Source organism: Chroicocephalus ridibundus, chromosome 1 (genome assembly GCF_963924245.1).
Source record: "Chroicocephalus ridibundus chromosome 1, bChrRid1.1, whole genome shotgun sequence".
Lineage (NCBI taxonomy): Eukaryota > Metazoa > Chordata > Aves > Charadriiformes > Laridae > Chroicocephalus > Chroicocephalus ridibundus.
The window spans coordinates 21640976-21660325 of NC_086284.1; the positions used below are offsets into that span (position 1 = coordinate 21640976).

Below are 19350 nucleotides of genomic sequence, written 5' to 3' on the forward strand. Positions count from 1 at the left end.
CATCCTGATTTGTAAGCCCCGGAACCTCCCAAGTTAAACTAAGCAACATCTTTGTCATGCAGGCAAGCAAAGGAAGGTGCAGTAGGTTTATTAATGCCAGCAGAGGTCAAGCAAATTAAACTTGGTTTTAGAACAGGAAAATGCAATAATATAAATCAGTTATTTTAGCGAAATCTGCATTTTGACCCGATTCCTTTTGACCCAATGCCTTTCAAGCTTCTCTGTCATCTGAACTCTGACAAGCACGCTCACATACTTTAATAGAGTTTATCTGATAAGCCTTATCAAAAAAAAAGTGAAAATATTTTCTTCCTTTGAAACAAAGTGGAAAAAATCAAAGCCATTAATTCAACCAGAACCTTCTAAAGCCCCAGGACGAACGAACATGGAGGAAATTCACCAGCAGTGACAAAAATGCCTTTTGGAAAGCATGCTTTTGATCCTCTCAATTAATGTTCCATTGTTACAAGACATGAATGAAACCTGTTTTATTACACTGAAGAAAATGCAGATCAGCTATACCCTCAGGCATAGGGATTTATATGAGAGAGGTATTTTTGGAGTTCAGTTTTTAATGGCTCACTGATTTTTCTGACCGTTAAACGTGTCTAATTTTGAAAAAGTGCTAAGCTCTCAAATACTGACTCTGAAAATTCCTTTTAATAGAATTACGCAAAAATCAGTACTTAAGTCAGCGTGATTTCTGATATAATTTAAAAAGTAAAAGTAAGTAATATAGGGTCTTCTCTGTGTTCCCCTAAAAGTCATTCTATGATTAGCACATGCAAAAATCCCACAAAATAACATCTTTCCAATTTGTCAGAAAAAAAAGAAGCCATCATCCAAGTTTGTCAAGAAGGAACTGTGAACTGATTTCCAAAAGATGGGGATATCCTGCAGAGACAGCAATCAGCCATGTTCCACTTCATGTGGAATCAGCAAGGCTGATACTGATGCTTAGATAGTGTTGCCATTCTAACTCTCCAGTCTCAAGTGGACATTTTTTCCCAAATGTGCTATTTTGGGGTCTGAAATTTCTATGTGTGGTTTTAACCAAGGAGTAAATTCTGTAACTTGAGAATATCTACAGAGGTATTCTCGAGTTATTCAGGAAAAGACTACAATCACTGTACTGGCTGAAAAGTACTAGAAAGATAATTGAAGATTTTTCTTCTGGCATTTCCAGAGTCTAAATTTTTACACCTATTATTTTTTCAATTTAATCAGAATAGGCATTTTATGCCTATTTAAAAGACACAATGATTTAAAAGAACTCTTCAATTTTGTAGGTGTAATATATGAAGTTGAAATCCAAAGTAGTCAGCCAAACACTGACAAATACATCCCTGTTGTATTCAGTGTGAAAGCAAACGCATCACTGCTCACTTTGTCAACCACAAAAGTAACCACAAAAGCACAAAAGATACTACCTCTTCCCCCTGCAGACCTTCCTTGGAGTTTCTCAGTACAACTAATACCTGAATGGCATGACCCACAAAATGTTTATTCTTGGTGTAATGGAGAGCTCAGCTTTATTCTCTATTTGTAGTGAAAACAATGAAAAAAATTATATTTTCCAAAGGAGAGTTTAACAGCCCATGTTACATGGTTACTAAATCCATGATCCAAACATCGTTTATGCCAATGGAAAGCTTTCCCTTTATTTCAGTCGATGATGACTTCAGCCTATCTATGATTTAGGTTAAGCTATAAGATGCCTCAGAGGAACAATCTGTTCCAAGGTACCTAAGCTGGAATGAGCTATCGCAGGTATCTATCTCAGGTATATGACATCCCTCTCACAGACTGCCCATGCTCCATCCTAAATCTCACTCTGTTGTTTCAGTTATTGTTCTCTGCCAGAACTTCTCTCCACTGATGATATCTCTGCAGCCATAGAACTTGATTTCCTCTAATGATACAGCACCAATGCTCTTTGCACGACTGATACCTATTGGAATAAAATATCACTTTGCTCTTTAACCTCTGAAGTCCTTCACAAAAGGCAGGTGAGAAATGCACCTTTTCATTAGCAGAGCAGTAAAATGGCAGCTATTCAAAAGGCTGAAATCTGACTCAGCCCAGACACATGAGGGGCTGCACATGGTCTGTCTAGTACTTACACATACACAATACCTTTCCAAATTCCTCTCACAGTGACCAACTTAGCCTATAGTCATTTCACACATAGGTGCGATAAGCAAAGATACTGCATGCTTGTGCCGGTGCTGAAGCCCAGGTGAGAACTAGAAGCTCTTTCCAGTTTTGTGCCTGCACACACAGACCTTGCAGGTTGCCACATAAACCTAACCTTGTCTTGGCTACAGGCCAGGGAGGCCACCAAGCAGAGCACCAGCCAACCCTCCTCATGGTGCTCAGAGGCTTATTTTGTGCATCTCAAAGGCCAGTTTTGGATGGCTGTAAGGAACCAGCAATTTATCTTTCAGGAAAAATAAAGCCAATGAATTTTCAACTTCAGTCTCTCTCAGCAAAGCATTTACTGTATCATCACTGAGTCACAGCATTGGGCTAAAGCAACCCACTGAGAGAAGCTGGAGCTATTCACACCCTTTCAAGGATAGTGAAAACAGCAGCTATCTGCACAGTAAGAAACGTCTACAGCCCAGCCCACATTCCAGATTTTTGCCAAAATGGATTTATCAGCCAGGGACAACATGTGATTTGTGACCAGCAGAGATACCCCCAAAAGCAAGCCTGATCTAGATGTCAAGTTCCTTCATTTTCTTAATAGAGCTTATATTGGAAATCAGGTAACAATAATTGTACTTTTTTTCCGTGCCTCCTACTCAGACCCTTAAGCTCCTAAAACTCCCTGTGAGAAGGAACTTCAATAGCACCTTAATAGATGCTTGCTTCATATTTTTGCTAACGAGGCAGGCCCTGCTAACTGGAGCTTGGAAGCCAAGATGGTTTACTGCTGGAAATCCTTTATCACATAACACATATTACCCATATTGTGTGGCTGGAGGGTATTTTGCATTCAAGGTAATTAACTTAATAAGGTATTAAGAACTATTCTTTAACCAACCAAAATAAAAGAGCTCCAATTTGGTGTGCAGCCCCATCTCCCCTGAGATAAAGTAGAAAAAAATCCCAAACCTGTAACACAGCAGTGAGTACTGATCTGCCTTTGCAGGGCTGCTTATAGTGCAGTCAAGTGCAATATTAACATTTCAGGACTCCAACACGTATCTAATTTCATAATAAATGATAGTTTGGACGTGACTTGTACCTCATCCTGGCCAACCTGAAAATATCATGATAATGGATCACATCAGAAAAGAGAAGGGTGAAAAACTAAGTGAAAGAAGACCATTTTTTGTACACTGAAACCAAATGCCTACGCTTGGGACTGAACACAGGACCACAGATATGGTCTTGCTTATGCTCCTGATGAATTTAGTCTCTATAATACCGAGAGCTCATTAAAGCGCATGGTTTGAAAAGAGCTGCTTGTCCCAGCCTGCCCTGTCCCCACTACCTGTTTGGTGTGGCCACCCACAGACCTGCTGGCTTCAGGGCCGAGCACTTGCAGCTCCTCTCACCATGAATGAGGCTCCAGGCAGACAAGGCTCACTCACACGGAGCAATCTGCAGGCTCAGAGCTCTATCTAGACAGGCAGGTTATATAAAAAAATCCTCTGCATTTTTAATGGTGGTAACCACTCACTACTGTCACTGCCTTCCAGTCATGACCAGCGCTCTCAGGGAGTCACCCGCATGCTCAGGGTCTTTGGTGCTTCTTCCCACTTTGACACCTCATGATTCAGAATATGCTTTTCATCTAAATTTATGCAGCACTTTATTCTAATAATTATACCTGAAGGGTGAAAGGAAGCACAAAATGTATCAGCCTGGAGGGTAGGAGTGTTTTCTAGGAAGGCGGTAGGTAAGATATGGGCCGACGCCAAGTTAGTATGCTGTTGTAATTTTACACTGACTATTTATAGAAGGGACTTGGAGAGACAAGCATAAAACTCTCTTAATCACATGGGCTGCCAACCCATTTCTGAAAATCTGCTGTCAACCTGATCCCCGCTATGCTAAGGGAGCTTCTTTCTAAGGATGCTGGGCATGTTTGCTTGCTGTTATCTATGGTAAATCTTATACAGTTGAAGCAGCACTTTGTGAAAACGGTGCAGCATTCCAGAAATAGCAAGTCTATTTTCTCCAGCACTCCATTAAAGTGCCCCAGGCCATCACCATCGCGTACAGTAGCTTTTGCACAATGAAGCAAGTGAGATCTGCTCAGTTTTTCAAAGAGCATTAATTACTTTCTAAGTATTAAAACGCCTGCTCCTACTTCACAAGTGTACTTTACTGGTTGCCACTTCTTTTTTACAACTAATGTATTGGAACAAATCCAAGGCAGTCACCTCTCACACCCCTGCGTTTTCCCTCATGGACTGCGCCTGTGGAACGCACGGAACGCACTCTGCCTCGGAGCATGCGTCGGCCCCAGTTCACAGCCTCTAGCACAGGGCTGTCCTCACTCTACCCGTGCAAGCGGCTGGACCTCAGCAAGCTGCAGCAGAAAACACTGCACCCAGGATAAACCAGTGAGTCCCACCAGGGTCCCAGAGCCTTTGGATCCAAATGCACTGGCAGCCTCCCTTCCAGCAGAGGCAGCGCAAGCACAAGCCTGGACAACAGAATGAAAATGAATATTAACAGAGGTTGGCAGCAAACTTTGCCCAGATAAATCGATAAATTTACATTTTAGGGCAGAAAGCAGGGCTACCTCATATTTAGAAAATCAGGTACCGCTTCTCGGCTTCTAAAACTCAATGTACACATTTTAATTCAAAAGATACTGAGAAAATGTTCCAACTTAAATTATTTTAGAATTCTAAAAGCTGTTTTGTAAGTATCTGAAATGATCTTTGCTGATGTCAAAATCTTATTAAAATAAGATTTTAACATCATGCATCATTTTGACATCATTCAATAAGATTTTGACATCATGCAAAGATGATTTCAGATAGTAAGTATATCCTTCAGATAATATAAGCAATAATCAGTAACATAATAATACTTATAAGTATATATAACACTAATACTTATTACTTATAAGTAACATTCAGACAATAATCAGTAATAGAAATTATTATGATGAATCAACATGATTTATATTAAATGTTCAAAGCGTCGAGGCCTGTAACTATTATTTTTCTGTAGTCTTCCAAAAATCAGTACTAATGATTACGACTTGCAGTAAAATATCACATAGCTGTAGGGCAAAATGCATCATTAAAAAAAAAATCTTCACACCTTTCAGGATGGAAGCTTGGCAGCTTAACTGAAAACAAGCCACACTTAAGTAATTTCTACATAGCCAAAAGGACAATATCCTCTGCAAAGCAAATATGTACTACAGCATGGTGGCTGGAGACAGGAAACATGCTTGTGGTTTGGTTTACTTCCAAGGTTTTTTGTTTTATTTTAACAAACAGCTGCAAGGTGTTTACTCTGAAAATTTAGCACAAGGGCAAAATTCACTATTGGTATAAATTAGCAGCGCAGGTTTCAGTCATATTTTGCCTATTTCCACCAGAAAAGAATTTAGTGCAAGTTATTTAAATCCTATTGAAAAGTTCTTGCAGTGTGGGTGTCCTCCAGTCCTGCTATACAGCTCTGCTAGCAACCAGCAAGGGGTTTTGGTCCAAGTCTCCCTGAGCAGGGGAGAAGTTTGGGGGAGCACATATTCACGTGCAGAAGCCAGTAAAACCTTTTTTGGCCTTTGGGAAGGATCAATCTTTTATTCCCCACTGCAGTTCCCACTCAGTTTTACTGAGTGGCGTAGCACCACCACTTTGAGTTACTCTCCCCTTCCAGTTGCACCAGGGAAATGGCGTTCCAGGTATTGTCTACCCAGACAAAGATTTTGTTGTTCAGATGAAAAAAAAAGTCAGAAAAAAAGTGAGCTGGAGGGGGGTGGAGAAGGAAAAAAATAGGATGAACAGAGGGCAAAGAAAGGCCAGAACTAACACTCCAGCACTGCGGTTCTGCACCATGGTTGTCTGGGCCTTTTGGAGCTTCTTGTGGCCTACAAGAAGTCTGGAGGTACAGAGGCCTCTTTTGCCACTTCCACCCCAGCTCCTTCCTACCCATTCCAAGGAGGCATACACAGGGGAGCACTCTGAGATTTCAGTTTCACCCATGTCCCCCTAGGAGGATCCAGTATTATTTTAGTAGCCTGAAGGAGTAAGGTTTCTGTCCTACCTTAACTTTTTGGCGAAGCAGCAATCACAATTGGGACATTTAATCCCACTTAATCACAACTGGGACATTTAAAAGCCTTGCTCAACTCCACTGATTTTGAGTTACCTCATGGATGAAACTAACCTTTCCTTCAAAAGGGTGTTTCAAATATCTTCTTGCAAACTGTATTACAAGAGTTCAGCACAGGTCATGTAACAGCCAGGAACTCTGGGCTACCAAAAATAGCCAGGACATGCTGCAGATCTCTGTAGAAACAGGTCATTTATTTCAAGCTGATGTGAAAAGATTGGTGTGGGCATCTTTAGAAATCCCTTCTGGACCATCATGTATGGCTGTCAGTGAGCCCACGTGTGAGTATCTGCCCACCCCATTGTCTGAACCTGCAAGTTACACAGGCTGTAGATGGGCAAGAACAAGGCACCTGTGTGACTGTGTCTTTTTAACAGGGAAACATCGCATTTTCTAGGTGACTGCCTAGGTTTATTGCCTGTCAGTCACCTCACACAATACCAGGGGGGCTTCTCACAGTCTCTCAAAGTCTCATTGCTCAACAGTCATCCTCTTTAGCCTCTGTTTTTCCCACTCTTCAAGAAGTAATTCAGTCAGGCTCTTCCCCCCCTCAGTTCACGCCACCTGGATAGAGCCTGCAGTTAGGTAACAATGAGTTTTAAGAAAAACAAATGCATTCAAAACAGTGCAAGGCTTCAAATACGTGGCCAGGTAAAGCAAACCTGGAATCCACCAGCTGCCGTTCCCTGATGGCCCTTTTTCAGGAGAAAATTTGCTGACTGTAAACAAAGTAATCACATACAAAGTGACCTATAAATAGCTGCAAGTACTGCCTTTAAAAGATAAGCCCCTTCACCACGCTTTATCCTCCGCAAGCTGCAGCTCTCATTGAAGCTGCTGCTGCCCGGCCTTGCCTGTATGCCCACAACTGTGGGACAATGTGGGGTGAACTCCATAAAGCTCCACCGCAGATGTGAAGGGAGGATCTGCTCAGCCCTCATATTGGCTTAAGTTTTTAAGGACCACTTCCCTGTGAGGGACAACCAATACGGGTGTCGCATGGAAGACGGGATTGTCACTTCACTGCACCTGTCCCAGATGTAACAGGAACAAATCTGGCTTTGGTTTGCCTCAAGGGCTTTAAACCATATTTTGATACTAGTACTACAGCAAAGGAATTATCCTATTACAGTGAAGAGATTACTTGATACGCCCGCCACTGCCAGCTATTGCAAGTGTAATGACCCAGATTCCTTCTGAACAGCCAGCAGACAAATTGGACACAGCCACATGCACCTGTTTGCTGTCCTGTAACTAACTGCCTACATAGTCAATGAGTTTTTCACATAGCTACTCCAGCAGGTTTGTCAGAGGTTTCTATTCCACCAGCGATCTGAGTGGGGGATAAAAGCCGTTAGAGGATTCCCCACATCCCTGCACCTGATGGTAATTACTTTACATAAGGGAGAAGCGGGCACAGGCCAGTTACCTGCAAGGAACGGCAGCCTGGAGAAGGGGGAAACACAAGAGCCTTTCCCATGATGACAATTTTCCCCATGTTTATTTGAGCCTTTGATATACCAGAAGAGCTTGCCCGTGTCTGGTTAGCGACCTCCTTGTAGAAATGCATGTCACACTTGACACACCACTCACCAGGAAACGTGTCCTGCTCTTGGACAGCAGAACTGAGAGGAATGAGCGCGAGGATGCCTGGTTGGAGGGGCTCAGCAACCCAATGTGTTTCCGGAGGCGCGCTAACAAATGAGATGCCCTGCAAAATACTGGATACAGTTTCACTACCAGAAAAAAATGCAGAGGGAAGGAAGGTGGATGAAAACACCTCAGCTCTGCTTATTCATTCAGGTCTTTACCATTCTTTTCTGCATTTTCTGAATAATGCTGCCATGAAGACCAAGGATGCACCTAGATGTACTGAGATACCTACTCCCATTGAATGCAGTCTGTGCACTGCATGAAGGTCCAAACCAGCACGCTCATCTCGGTACTTACAACCACTTTCAGCTAGGGGACAGGACAGGCTGAACACGGATGTGTCAGTGCGTGATATGCAAAAACAATCCTGGGAACAGACGTAGGCCTTTCGCCTCCCAGGTAAGTGCTTTTACCATTCATGTACAGAGCCAGGCTTGCTCCTGTGAACACAAGATTTTTGGTCCCAGGAACACTGTGTGTCCTTCTCCATAGTGGCCCACCTTCAACTGTGGGAGGGAGATGGAAAGCCTCCACTCACTCCAGCTACCCTCTGCTTTAGTAGTTACATGCCTCTTCTGGGAAGCAGAATATGAATTGCCGAAGGAGGCAAAGAGCTGAACCTGGGTGATCCATCGAAAGCACACCAACTTTGAGGCCAGCAGTTTCACAAAGAGCAGTGGTGGTCTGTGGGGACTTGCTTAAGGAGCATGCTAGAAACACCTAGCATGGCTGACACTGAGCTTGCTAGATGGCACAAACCTTGGTTGCATAGTCTCTTCCTGCCAAATATCCAATGAGCCAGGCGTCTTCCCACGTCAGCCCTGATATTGCATGTTCGGCAACCACTGCCCTAAACAATTATTAAAAAAGACTCCAGAAAAAGGGACTTGGACAGAGGTTTAAAAGACATCAACATTTGCAACTGCTTTTGTGAGGGCCTTGCCCAGGCAGGTTAAATAGGGTCTGTGGACTAGTGGATGGAGCTTCCCGTGAGCATCTCACAAAGCAGTGTTTAGTTCTTTAACACAGACCTGCACAGTGCTGCCAACAGTCATGCCATACTGGGATGTGGAAAAGCACAACTTGAGGTGTTTGGGAAGCTCTTTGGTCAGTAGGAGAGTGCCTAGAGAGCAGAGGCACTTGGGAGGTCAGGCAGCCACTGAGATGATGTTTTTTAAGTCACGGTTTTAGATTCAGGTACCTAAACTATTCCCATGTCTTGGCCTTGAGGCTAATTATCCTTTATTGGATCTAGCCCCCAGTACTGAAACTCTTAAGACATGGGCACAGAAGGACTCTAAAGACAGACTGTTACTCCCGTGATGTGATTAAAAATTCCTCACCAGCAGTATTGTGCACCATGAGGAAGGAACCAGACCAGGAGAAGCGATGCTGTATCACCCAGGAGGTGAGTTCAATGCGTATTTAATGCTGGCCCATGTAAGAAGTGAGAGCACCAGAGGCTGCACATCAGCCTGCACATCATTAGAGGCTTTCTGCTTGTTTACACAAGATAAACGACCGCAAAGCAGTCTGAGCGAGTCAGTCTGTGATTTCCTCAGGTATGCCGCTGCCCAAACTGCTTGGCCAGACTGTCATTTGGCAGAGATTTTATTGTCTAAAATCAGGGATACACAATGGCTGGACAACAGCTGCATTCTGCCAGACCTCAAGGCCTAATCCAAAAAGCCCCCAAAATGGGCCACAGCCAAAAGCGCATGTGGACAGTGAGACATCTGGACAAGCAGGGCCCTGCGCTCATCCCGATGAGCAGTGCCCCTCACTGTCTTGCCTTAAAACTGTCACAACTCTATCCAAAGGGGAATCGGCTTACAGCGCTAGTGTTAAACTATTAGTCATTTATTATAAAATTAATCCCTCATTTAAACTCCAATCCCTCCAAAACCCCCTTCCAAGCCTTCCTCCTTTTTACCTCTAGTCCTTTTCTTTTAATAAAAAAGGCAGCATATCTCTGAGAGCCGCAGCTCATTTCCATCTCCAGATGTACAAACACCGCTATAAGCCAGTTTGTATGTCATAAATGAAGAACTGATGGGTTTTATCGAAAACAAACATATGCACATATACACACACATGCTCACACACAAAACAAACAGAATAAGCACAGCGGGGGGACAGGAATGCCAATCTCTTAGTTAAAAGGCCATTTGAGGCCTCAGAAAGTCCACTTTGTTCCTTGTTAACAGTTAATAAAATTTTATCCCCAGCTATTACTATGTAAAAATAACTTTTGCGTTCAAGCACGTGGTTTAAGGAAACAATACTCCAGTGTCATAATTAGCTTAAATCAAGCATGAATTAAAAATACTATTAAAATTACAACTTGTACAATACCATCACAAGTTATTTTAATTATGTGCAATCCCATTAAAAAGGAAGAACAATTTGAAACAAAATAATGGTTTAAAAAAAAATAATTCATGCTTCCTTATCGTACATAAGGAAACGTGACTTAGTGAGTGGAGAAATTTGGGGAAATTCTTTCAAATTTCTGTCCCTTCAGATTAAGCATAAAATGTTACAACATCAGAACTTCTTACGAAATGGAAAATCTCAGATAAAATCCTGACCAGATGTGTCGAGGCTAAATTATATCTAGAAATTAAACCCAGAAGCAAAGAACTTTTCATTTGCTTTGTTGACTGGGTCTTTAGGACCAGCATTTTCCCTCCATCCTGATGACCAGAAACTTCATTTCTAATGAAACTGTGATTTTTATAATCACATGACTCCCGGAGCTGGAGCTTTATGGAAAAAGCTATGAAATACCACAAGTCAAGATAAAGCGAGCGGTGCCCATACTTAATCCCTCACATTGGGAAACTCTGTTTTGTGGGATTTTGCCCTTTTTCTCCCTTTCTTTCATAAAATGGCTTTTCTGTATTCTTGAGTGTTTTGGGGTCTCTCAGACGAAGGCCTGTAAAATGAAGAGTGGAGGACAGAGGGCTGCCCCCAGGGTGCTGCCACTTTGATTTTCACCTGGGGGAACCACTCAGACAATAGCGATAGCCCTTGCCCTTCCCAAAAAACCCACAAGCCCTGCGGCTTCAGAAAGACTGCCTTGCAAGGGCTCCCTTCCACGGCATGCCCCTTCTTAAGGTGAATGAAGGCATTTAAGAGCCCTCATCTCTTGTGACCACACCATTTGGGTGGCCGAGGGCACTGGGGGAGGCTTTAGAGATGTTGTTTCAGTTGTGCCCGTGCATGCCTAGCGTTTTAGCTACCTGCCCCCCCGCCACCCGAGTCGGCCTCTCACAAGCCATGGGGCAGCGGGTGAGGGCCACAGCAGGGCCTTGGCTCGCCCGGCAGCCATTTCTGCCTCAAACACTGTAAATCTTACAGTTACCTTGTTACTCCATTATCCTCCCCCCTCACCTCCCTTTTGCGGCCTTCAAGGGAACCCCCTCCCACACAAACTGCGATACCTGCATAACGGAATGGAAGGAGCCTGGGACAGTACCTGGCCCCGTCCTGGCCTGGAGCCCATCTCTCCCCACACCACCACCATTGGTGGTGTGTAACTGCTTCGCAGGCAAAACCCCACCCTGACCATAGGTGTAAGGCACACACAAAAATGGCCACACACACACGCACAATGTGGCGGCCCCTCAGGTTTAGCCACGAGGCGTCATCTGTCTCATACCATCCCAGCGCTGTGCCCTGCGGCGGGGTGACCCTAGGCCATGCCCCACATGCCACCAGCAATGGCACCATTGATGGGCCAGGCTGTGGTGGCCCTGGCCAAGGGTTCTGCTCCTCTGCGCAGCATGGTTCTGTGGTGGCTGATGGGGACAGGCACCCCGGTAGCGAGGTGGCCTCAGCCCGGTGGGTGCCATCTCCCCCTCCACACTCCAGCAAATGCTGTCATGGTGCCCGGGGTGGCACATGGTGGCTGAGGGGACAGCCCTCAACTGCCCATAAAGGCCTGGTCCTGTGACAGCCGACAAATAAAATGGCTGTGGGGTGAGACAGGGTGGCAGGCTCCCCGGCTTCGATGTGCTGAAGTGCTGAGCTTCACCAACCAAACGCGCCTCGCAGAGATTATTTTGCTAGGTGAAATTATTCGCTACCATGGAAACGAGTGAAGAATGAGCAAAACGATTACAACCGAAACACCTACTTAACAAGTTAGTTACTTGCAATGAACTTTCATTCCTTTCCTCCCTGCAATCGGATTCGCCTGAAACACCAAATACTCATCTTCCCTGTGAAAAAGAGACAGTTAAGGCCTTCTGGCAATTTACATTTATTAAAAGTCTCTATTTTTGTCTTCATCTAGTCACATAGCTTGGATCATCCACATATCTTCTGACTAAAACCCTGAAAACACGATGTCCAAGACTTCGGGAACACTCTGTATTTGACTAGCGCCAAGTGGAATGTATTACTAGATTACACATATGATCTTCGTTATCTGGGATATTTAGCATTTGGCACGGGACCCCTGGAAGATAACATGCCAGAATCACTTACTGTGTGTTGGGAGAAGGAAGAGCAGCCTCTCGGTGAATGGCACAACACTGCTTCAATGTACAAAAGGGAAAAACCACCTTGGAAACTTGTGAAATCCTCATATTTTACCTTTAACTTCTTCAACTATAAAAGCCACATAATAAAATTGGGTGGGGGTGAGTTTTTAGGTCCTTCCTTTTCAGGTTCTTTAAAGATTTGTTCATAAAACCTTTTTAAATTTATGCTTAATTTTTTTAAAACAGCCCCTGCTTCTAGCTTACACCAAAATAACATCATAAACATGCTTGACACTGTAAGAAAGGGTCATTTTATTACCAATATTTTAGCACCTTTAGTGTGTAGATACACATATCTATAAATGGTCATGAAGACTCAGAAATTTTGAAATTATATTAATAAGTTTAAGCATGTAAAAATATCACTTTCAAAGATCTGGTGAGGCGTGCATTAGGAAAGGAGAAGCTGCCAGCGATGGCAACACAGGATTTGGCTGTCCCTGTGAAGTAGCCGAGATGCGAGCAGAAGTCCGCCAACGCAGAAGAGAAACTTGGGAGTTTGGGCTTTGTCACATGCAAAAATTGTTTTGAGGGGCAGCAGAACAAAGGCTGAAAATTTGGCTTGAAACAAGTCTTTATTATTCTATATCAATTATTTTGAGATGACAAGACCTGATGCTTAAATCCAGGCCTCAGACATTTCTGTTTCAAACCCATAATTTGTGTTGCATGGAGGTATATCATTAAGTAAGTTGTGCAGTTTTCATTAAAGGACACCAAGAAAAAGTAAGAGGAAAATTACAACCACGGAACAGGTCCAGGGCCAAATATAACTAACCTGAATCCTTTGCTGTTTTCATACACATTAATGGAGTTAACAATCAAACTTATTTTTCCTGCATCTGAGTATCAGCCAAGAAAAACATCAAAAGCTTACTTTTCCAATGTATTTCTAGAATAACTTTGCTCAAAGTGCTTCCAAAGAGGACATCTGATGATGTGAAGCAGTCCTTACATGCCTACTCATCACTATTTTGTGAGGAAAGAGAAGCCGCACAGAAAAAAGGAAGAGAAACAAGAACAGGAGGCAATGAATAGTCTGCATATTTTCATCTCTTGGAAGTAAGGGCCCAAATTCCACTACAATACCTGTACTATTTACTACGTTCCTCTGCTGCCTGCAGTTACGGTTGAGTGAGGCAGGGATTACAGCGTGGTTGCACATCTGTACAACACCGTGCCATACAGCCATCCCAAGTCTTCTGTAGGCCAAGTATCTTGTAACTCCTTTTATATGACTGACATGGCAAGGCAAGATTTGTAAGGAAGGATTAACTTTCATTAAACCAAATGATATAGCTGGGGAAAAAGAAGACAAGCTTTTAAGCACATAAGAATTTCAGATTTGCATCTCTTTCAGGACTGAAGAAGAGGACAATGGCACAAACAAGCTTCTTCCAGCTAGATAATCTTGCCTTACTTGCATCCTTGTACCATCAGAGCCACAACACCACTACCATTAAAAACCCTTAATCATCTGAATGCTGAACAGCCATCTCCAGATGTCACAGTGGTTTCTTTGAATAAATACCATCAATAAACTTTAAAATGCCCCAAAGTAAGTCTGTCCAAAATGGGTGCCATCACATTTTATGAAAGTGCCCTGTATATAAACCAAGGACACCTGACATATAAAGTGGTATAAAAATACAAACTGACTTGTGCTTTTAAGTATTTCCTGCCCTTTTAAACTTTGCACTTGCTCATTAATTTCAACAAATGCTGAGGTGAGCCAGCTGCTGAGGTGAGAGGATTCATATAAATCCCTCACAGATGTTTGCTAACTTCAGATAGGAGCTTTATTATCTACAAGTCATTAATCAACCATTAACAAGTAAGTGTTATGGAGTCCCAGTATTAAGGTTCACTGCCAGAGGAGAATAATGGATTTTGCAGGCTGGCTGTGTCTACGAGAAGGGGAACTAAGAGCTGAGACAGGTCTGAGATAAAACATTTGGAGGAGATTAGAAAACATGAGAAGTCATTTTGGTGCTCTTCAGCTCACCTGAAGAGAAAGCACTTCACAAGAGTTAAGCATTTACACAACAAACTGAGTGGAAAGTTCAAACTCATCCATCAGTTTGGTGATGAAGAGGAATGTGTCTCGCACAGCCAAACAAGGAAGTCGGGCACAGGTGAGAATTACTGCTCCCGTGAACAATAATAAACACCATCCAAAGTGTTACCCTCTAACTGCTAGACTTTGAAGCTACAAAATCACCTGCTCTGGTTCCGGGGTCCTCAGACTTCACACGGTACCTCTCACTACGGCCACAGACTTCAGTTCAAAACAACAGAAGCAGATAAACTGTTGCATGCCACAGGCAGGGGACAGACATGACTGGGGCAGCATCCATCCACCAACTGTGAAAGCATCAGGGCCCGTCGGGTAGGCAAAGCATTGCCCTTGCTGCAGAACACGGCAACGTTTCCCCTTCTTCGGTCCTCTCCACCACAAAGTTTCTGCCAACTGGCCTTCCCAAAAAAAGTCTTTCCACACACTCGGTCTGGAAATAATTCCGATCCGGGCTATACAAGCAAGACATATTTACAGGTGAGAATGTACATACTAAGTGTGTATCCCACTCAGTGGCTCTCCAGCTATGTCCAATTTCTGATACTTATGGAGCAGGCAATAAAACAAACCAAAAAAAAGTATAATTGAAGAAAAATGTTCATGTCTGAACCCAGCAGGCAAATAACAGACGACTGAAATATAAGCGTCAAATATAGTTTATCCTCTTAATATCAAGGAGCAAATCTTAAGACAGCTTGAAGGGAAGACATTATGGAGACATAGGTGTATGAACTGCAAGAAACCCTACTGTCCAAGGGCTGAGAGAGCGCATCTTTTGCCCCCTGTACTCTCCAGTTATTGCTACTCTCCATAGTCCGTCTCTAATTTCACAACCTCAGTTATGAATATGCCCAGCTATGCCCAAAAGATGGTACCACAGTTATGAACATAGCGACAAACACAATGAAGAAATAATAGTAAATGAAGAATAAATATGGTAGTACAGACAATCTAAGCAATTTCAGTATTCTCATGAAGGGGTTGCAAAATACCCGTTCTTCGTATTTTAAAGACCTGGAAACAAAGTCGGAGAGAGGCCACAGAAGAAATTTTACAGACAGAACCAGAACACATGCTGCTGGCTCTCAGTCCTAGGCTCATGCCACTAGACTACACAAAAAGGTGCAAACGCCTCTAGGAATTCATTTCTAAGTTTCCTCTTTTATCTCATAGCCAGCAAAAAGACCTGCAAGTAGTTTCAACTCGTTTTCCTTTCCTATTTTGCAACTCTGATGTTTTCACAGAATACTTTCACAGATTTCTGAAATACTGTGGAATTCTGCATGATGACAAATATGAAACCAGGTATTAGTTAGATCAAACACAAAGAACTTTCCGAAGCTCACATACTGATTACTTAACACACCACAGAGTAGGAAAAAATATTCCTTACAAAGCCATCCTTTAATTTCCCTCAATAATGTTTCTTCGTAAAGAGCTCTGCACAGCTGGAAGCATTAACAGCCTACCAGATGGTTCACTTCTCGATAAACACTTATGTTTTGTAAGTTTAAAGTCCAATGAACTGTAGTGCAGGAAGACAAAAGTTATGTATGCAGAGTGGTTCAAATGGCAGGTCAGGGCTGGGGCTGGACAGGGGACCAGCTCCATAGAAACTCCCATTTCTGTGGTAGCTTTACATTGGTGTAGGGAGGGAGGAGGAACGGCTGATCCTGGCAGAAGATGAAGACAAAAAACATTGAATGCTTCACACCCACATACACAGCCCCGCAAGCTGCTAATGCTGGACAGGAGAAGACTGTGACCACCAGATCCTGGCCCACAGCATTGTCCTAAACCTGCAGGTGCTTCCAGAGCCCCAGAGTGCCTCTACCATGCAGCAGTCCATGACAGAAACTTAGCTCAAATTAAATTGTACAATCCCACAGTAACCACTCCTGAGTTATGCCCAGTGCTGCTTAAGCGTACAAGGCAGAAAACAGGAAAAACTCACTGACTCACCTCGAGACCGATCGAGATCTGTTAAGTGCTTTGACAAAGATCAAAGATGGTGCAGACTGGCGTCTTTGGGCCAAACTCTTCATTTTCTGTTTGGAAAGAGAGACAAAATGAAATCATAGGTGAGACTGAGAACAGTATCTGCATGCATACAGAGTTGTCACAGCCAGACTCCACATGGGAAAAAGGCTGAGTTACTGGCATCAGCAACCCTGGAGGGGGAAAAACGGTTGTAAAGTACCACATATTGAGAAAAAGAGGAGCGACCAGAAAGAGAGTTATAAAGAAAAGCTGATAATTAGTGTCTATACACAGATACCTGAGGTACACTGCACCCATGAAGTAAACACCTAGAGCTTGTCCTCAACCACTTTGTGTGCCTTAATAATCTATTGCACTTTAAATTTATCAAATATTCACATCGTGGTTCAGATTTCAAATGCTTGATACATTTCTGTGTCAGATTGGACATTTACCATAAGTTAAGGTTTGGATTCTACCCACCTAACCCTACACACTGCACTGGGCCACCCTTTTTTTTCCAAATCTTTAGAGATGAGGGCATTTTCCTTTCCTACTAATTTAGCTGGAGCATTACGTCGTGTCTCTCAGTAGTCAATAATGACATTTCTTGTCATTCCTGATTATGTATGGGACAAAATAGGGAAGTGAGAGGCAGGGCAGTTCTTAGCACAGAACTAGGAAGGGAATGGGAAAAAGGAGACACTCAAAGACAGAGTATGCAGCAGGAAAAAAAAAAGAACAAAGCATAGGGAAGAGAGGAAAATGTCAGTAGCTACCAAGGGAGCATGGATTCCCATGGAGTGAAGTTGAACACTACAGTAAAAATACTGAGCAACTAAACAACACCGCTTTCCCCAGAGGCAGAAATTTTCAAAAGCAGCCGCAGGAAACAAAACTGCACGTTTCCCCGAACAGAAATGTACTCCCCACTGTACCCTCTCCCTCCTGCAGCCAGAAGCAGGACTAAGGAGTCCTGGCCCTAACTTTGGAGCTGCTCTCTAGAACCGGTTGTGCAGCCTGCTGCCAAGGTGCATGACCTCTCCCCTCACTCACTCTCCACCAGAAGGGTAGTTGTAACCTTATTTAGCTCAAATATTTTTCAGAATAAACTGATGAACAAAAGGGCCAGGGTTGAACTCCTCCTGAGACCCTGACAGGACAGTTTCTAATGCTGGCGCGGTCCCTTATGCCACTGAGAGCCCACAAACAGGTGAACCTTTGCCAGCCATGAAGTCTCTGTTCTCAGTTAATCGCAAAACAAGACTTTCTTTCCTTATACTAAAAATAACCACTGAGTACCAGGAACAGATATGTTAGGGAACAACTGATTCTTCTGCCAATGCAAGTGCTGTATGTGGCACACATTTTGTTTGAGCAGGTGCACAGCGTGCTCCCCTCAGAGAAATTAAAATCTACAGTACTACGTGCTTTACTTGCTTTTGACAAGTGTTATTTCTCCTACTCATTGCAGCGCATTTGTTATTGTGTCATTTTTTTGGTTCCCCCTTTATTTATGTAGAGCACGCTTGTTTGTTTTGTCAGATACTCAGTTACAGCTATTGTGCAGCAATTGTTATAAATTCAAATGTGTAATTTCAATTCACCTTTAAAAAATATCCCCTCCTCCCTCTGTCTTTCATCAAAAAATAACCTTCTCAAGACTGATAAATTAAGCCGGTGAACTTTTAGATGTCTTCTATCTCATCAGAAAATAACTGGATAATAATTTAATAGATTACTAACAACCTAGATGCCCATTTTTGCTAGGTTTGAACAAAAAAGAAAGAAAATACTTTGCTAAATTTTTCTAGCAAATGGAATCAGTTTGTCTTACTGCTAGCAAATCTGAGAAGCTGTTAGCATTTTAAAAAGCAGCATATCTACAAATATGAAGGCAAAAAGAGACCTGTATCACAATGCAGTCTAACATAATACAGAAGAAAAGCTACATTTTGTAGGACTCTATATAAAACATCAACTCTCAATTGGAAATCTACTGCAAGTCCGATTATTGGGCAGGTGGCTTTCAAGGGGTGGTTAAAACTAGAGCATCTCGGCCCCTGTGAATGCAGTGGAGGTTTGGTTATCTTAGATCCCTTGGCTTTTCAGGCCTGAAAAGGAAGCCACTGAAAAAAATGCAGCATTTTAAAATCTCCCTCAACTATGGCAATTTTTTTCATGCTTGGGTGAGCAGCACTGAATAGTGCCTGTGGCAGCGAGATTCCCGTCTTGACTTAAATATCTGAGGACCAAAGTAAAGATTAGGACTACAGCAAGTTTAATAAGAGCTCAAATGACTGGCAGAGAGTCACAGAATAACTCAGGCTGGAGGGGATCCCAGAAGGCCTCTGGTCCAGCCTCTCTGGACCTGCTGAGAGCAGGACCCGTCGGACCAGGCTGCTCCAGACCGCCCCCAGTCCAGGTCTGTGTTATCTCCGAGGTTAAGATTCCACAGCCTCTCCAGGCAACCTTTTAACACAGCTACTAAGCAAAGCTTAACAAAAATAAAAGAGCCTTAAAACATAAAAAGACCACTGATGAGATTTGGAAAAGGAAAATTTTCACAGCAACAGTGAAGTGAGTCAGGTCAGCTGCATGCAAATAAAAACATTACACAGAGACATTGACTACGGACAGAAAGGGAGGGTTTGTTTTTATTTTGCTACGTACAGAGTTTGAGAAAATAAAATAAGTGACCATCATGATAACTAGAATTGATTTACTTTGAGAAGGAAGAGAACAAGTTCATTTTTGGCTAAGTTGGGCACAGATGCC

General features: G+C 43.0%; 1 protein-coding gene across 1 annotated transcript in view; it reads right to left on the reverse strand.

Moving 5' to 3' along the window:
* The window catches only part of ARHGAP20 (Rho GTPase activating protein 20), a 61440-nt gene that overhangs the window by 34200 nt on the left and 7890 nt on the right, over positions 1–19350 (reverse strand). Inside the window, exon 2 of the mRNA XM_063330674.1 lies at positions 16555–16640. Within this exon, the coding sequence (XP_063186744.1) occupies positions 16555–16640 (86 nt within the window). The remainder of the gene's footprint in view (positions 1–16554; positions 16641–19350) is intronic.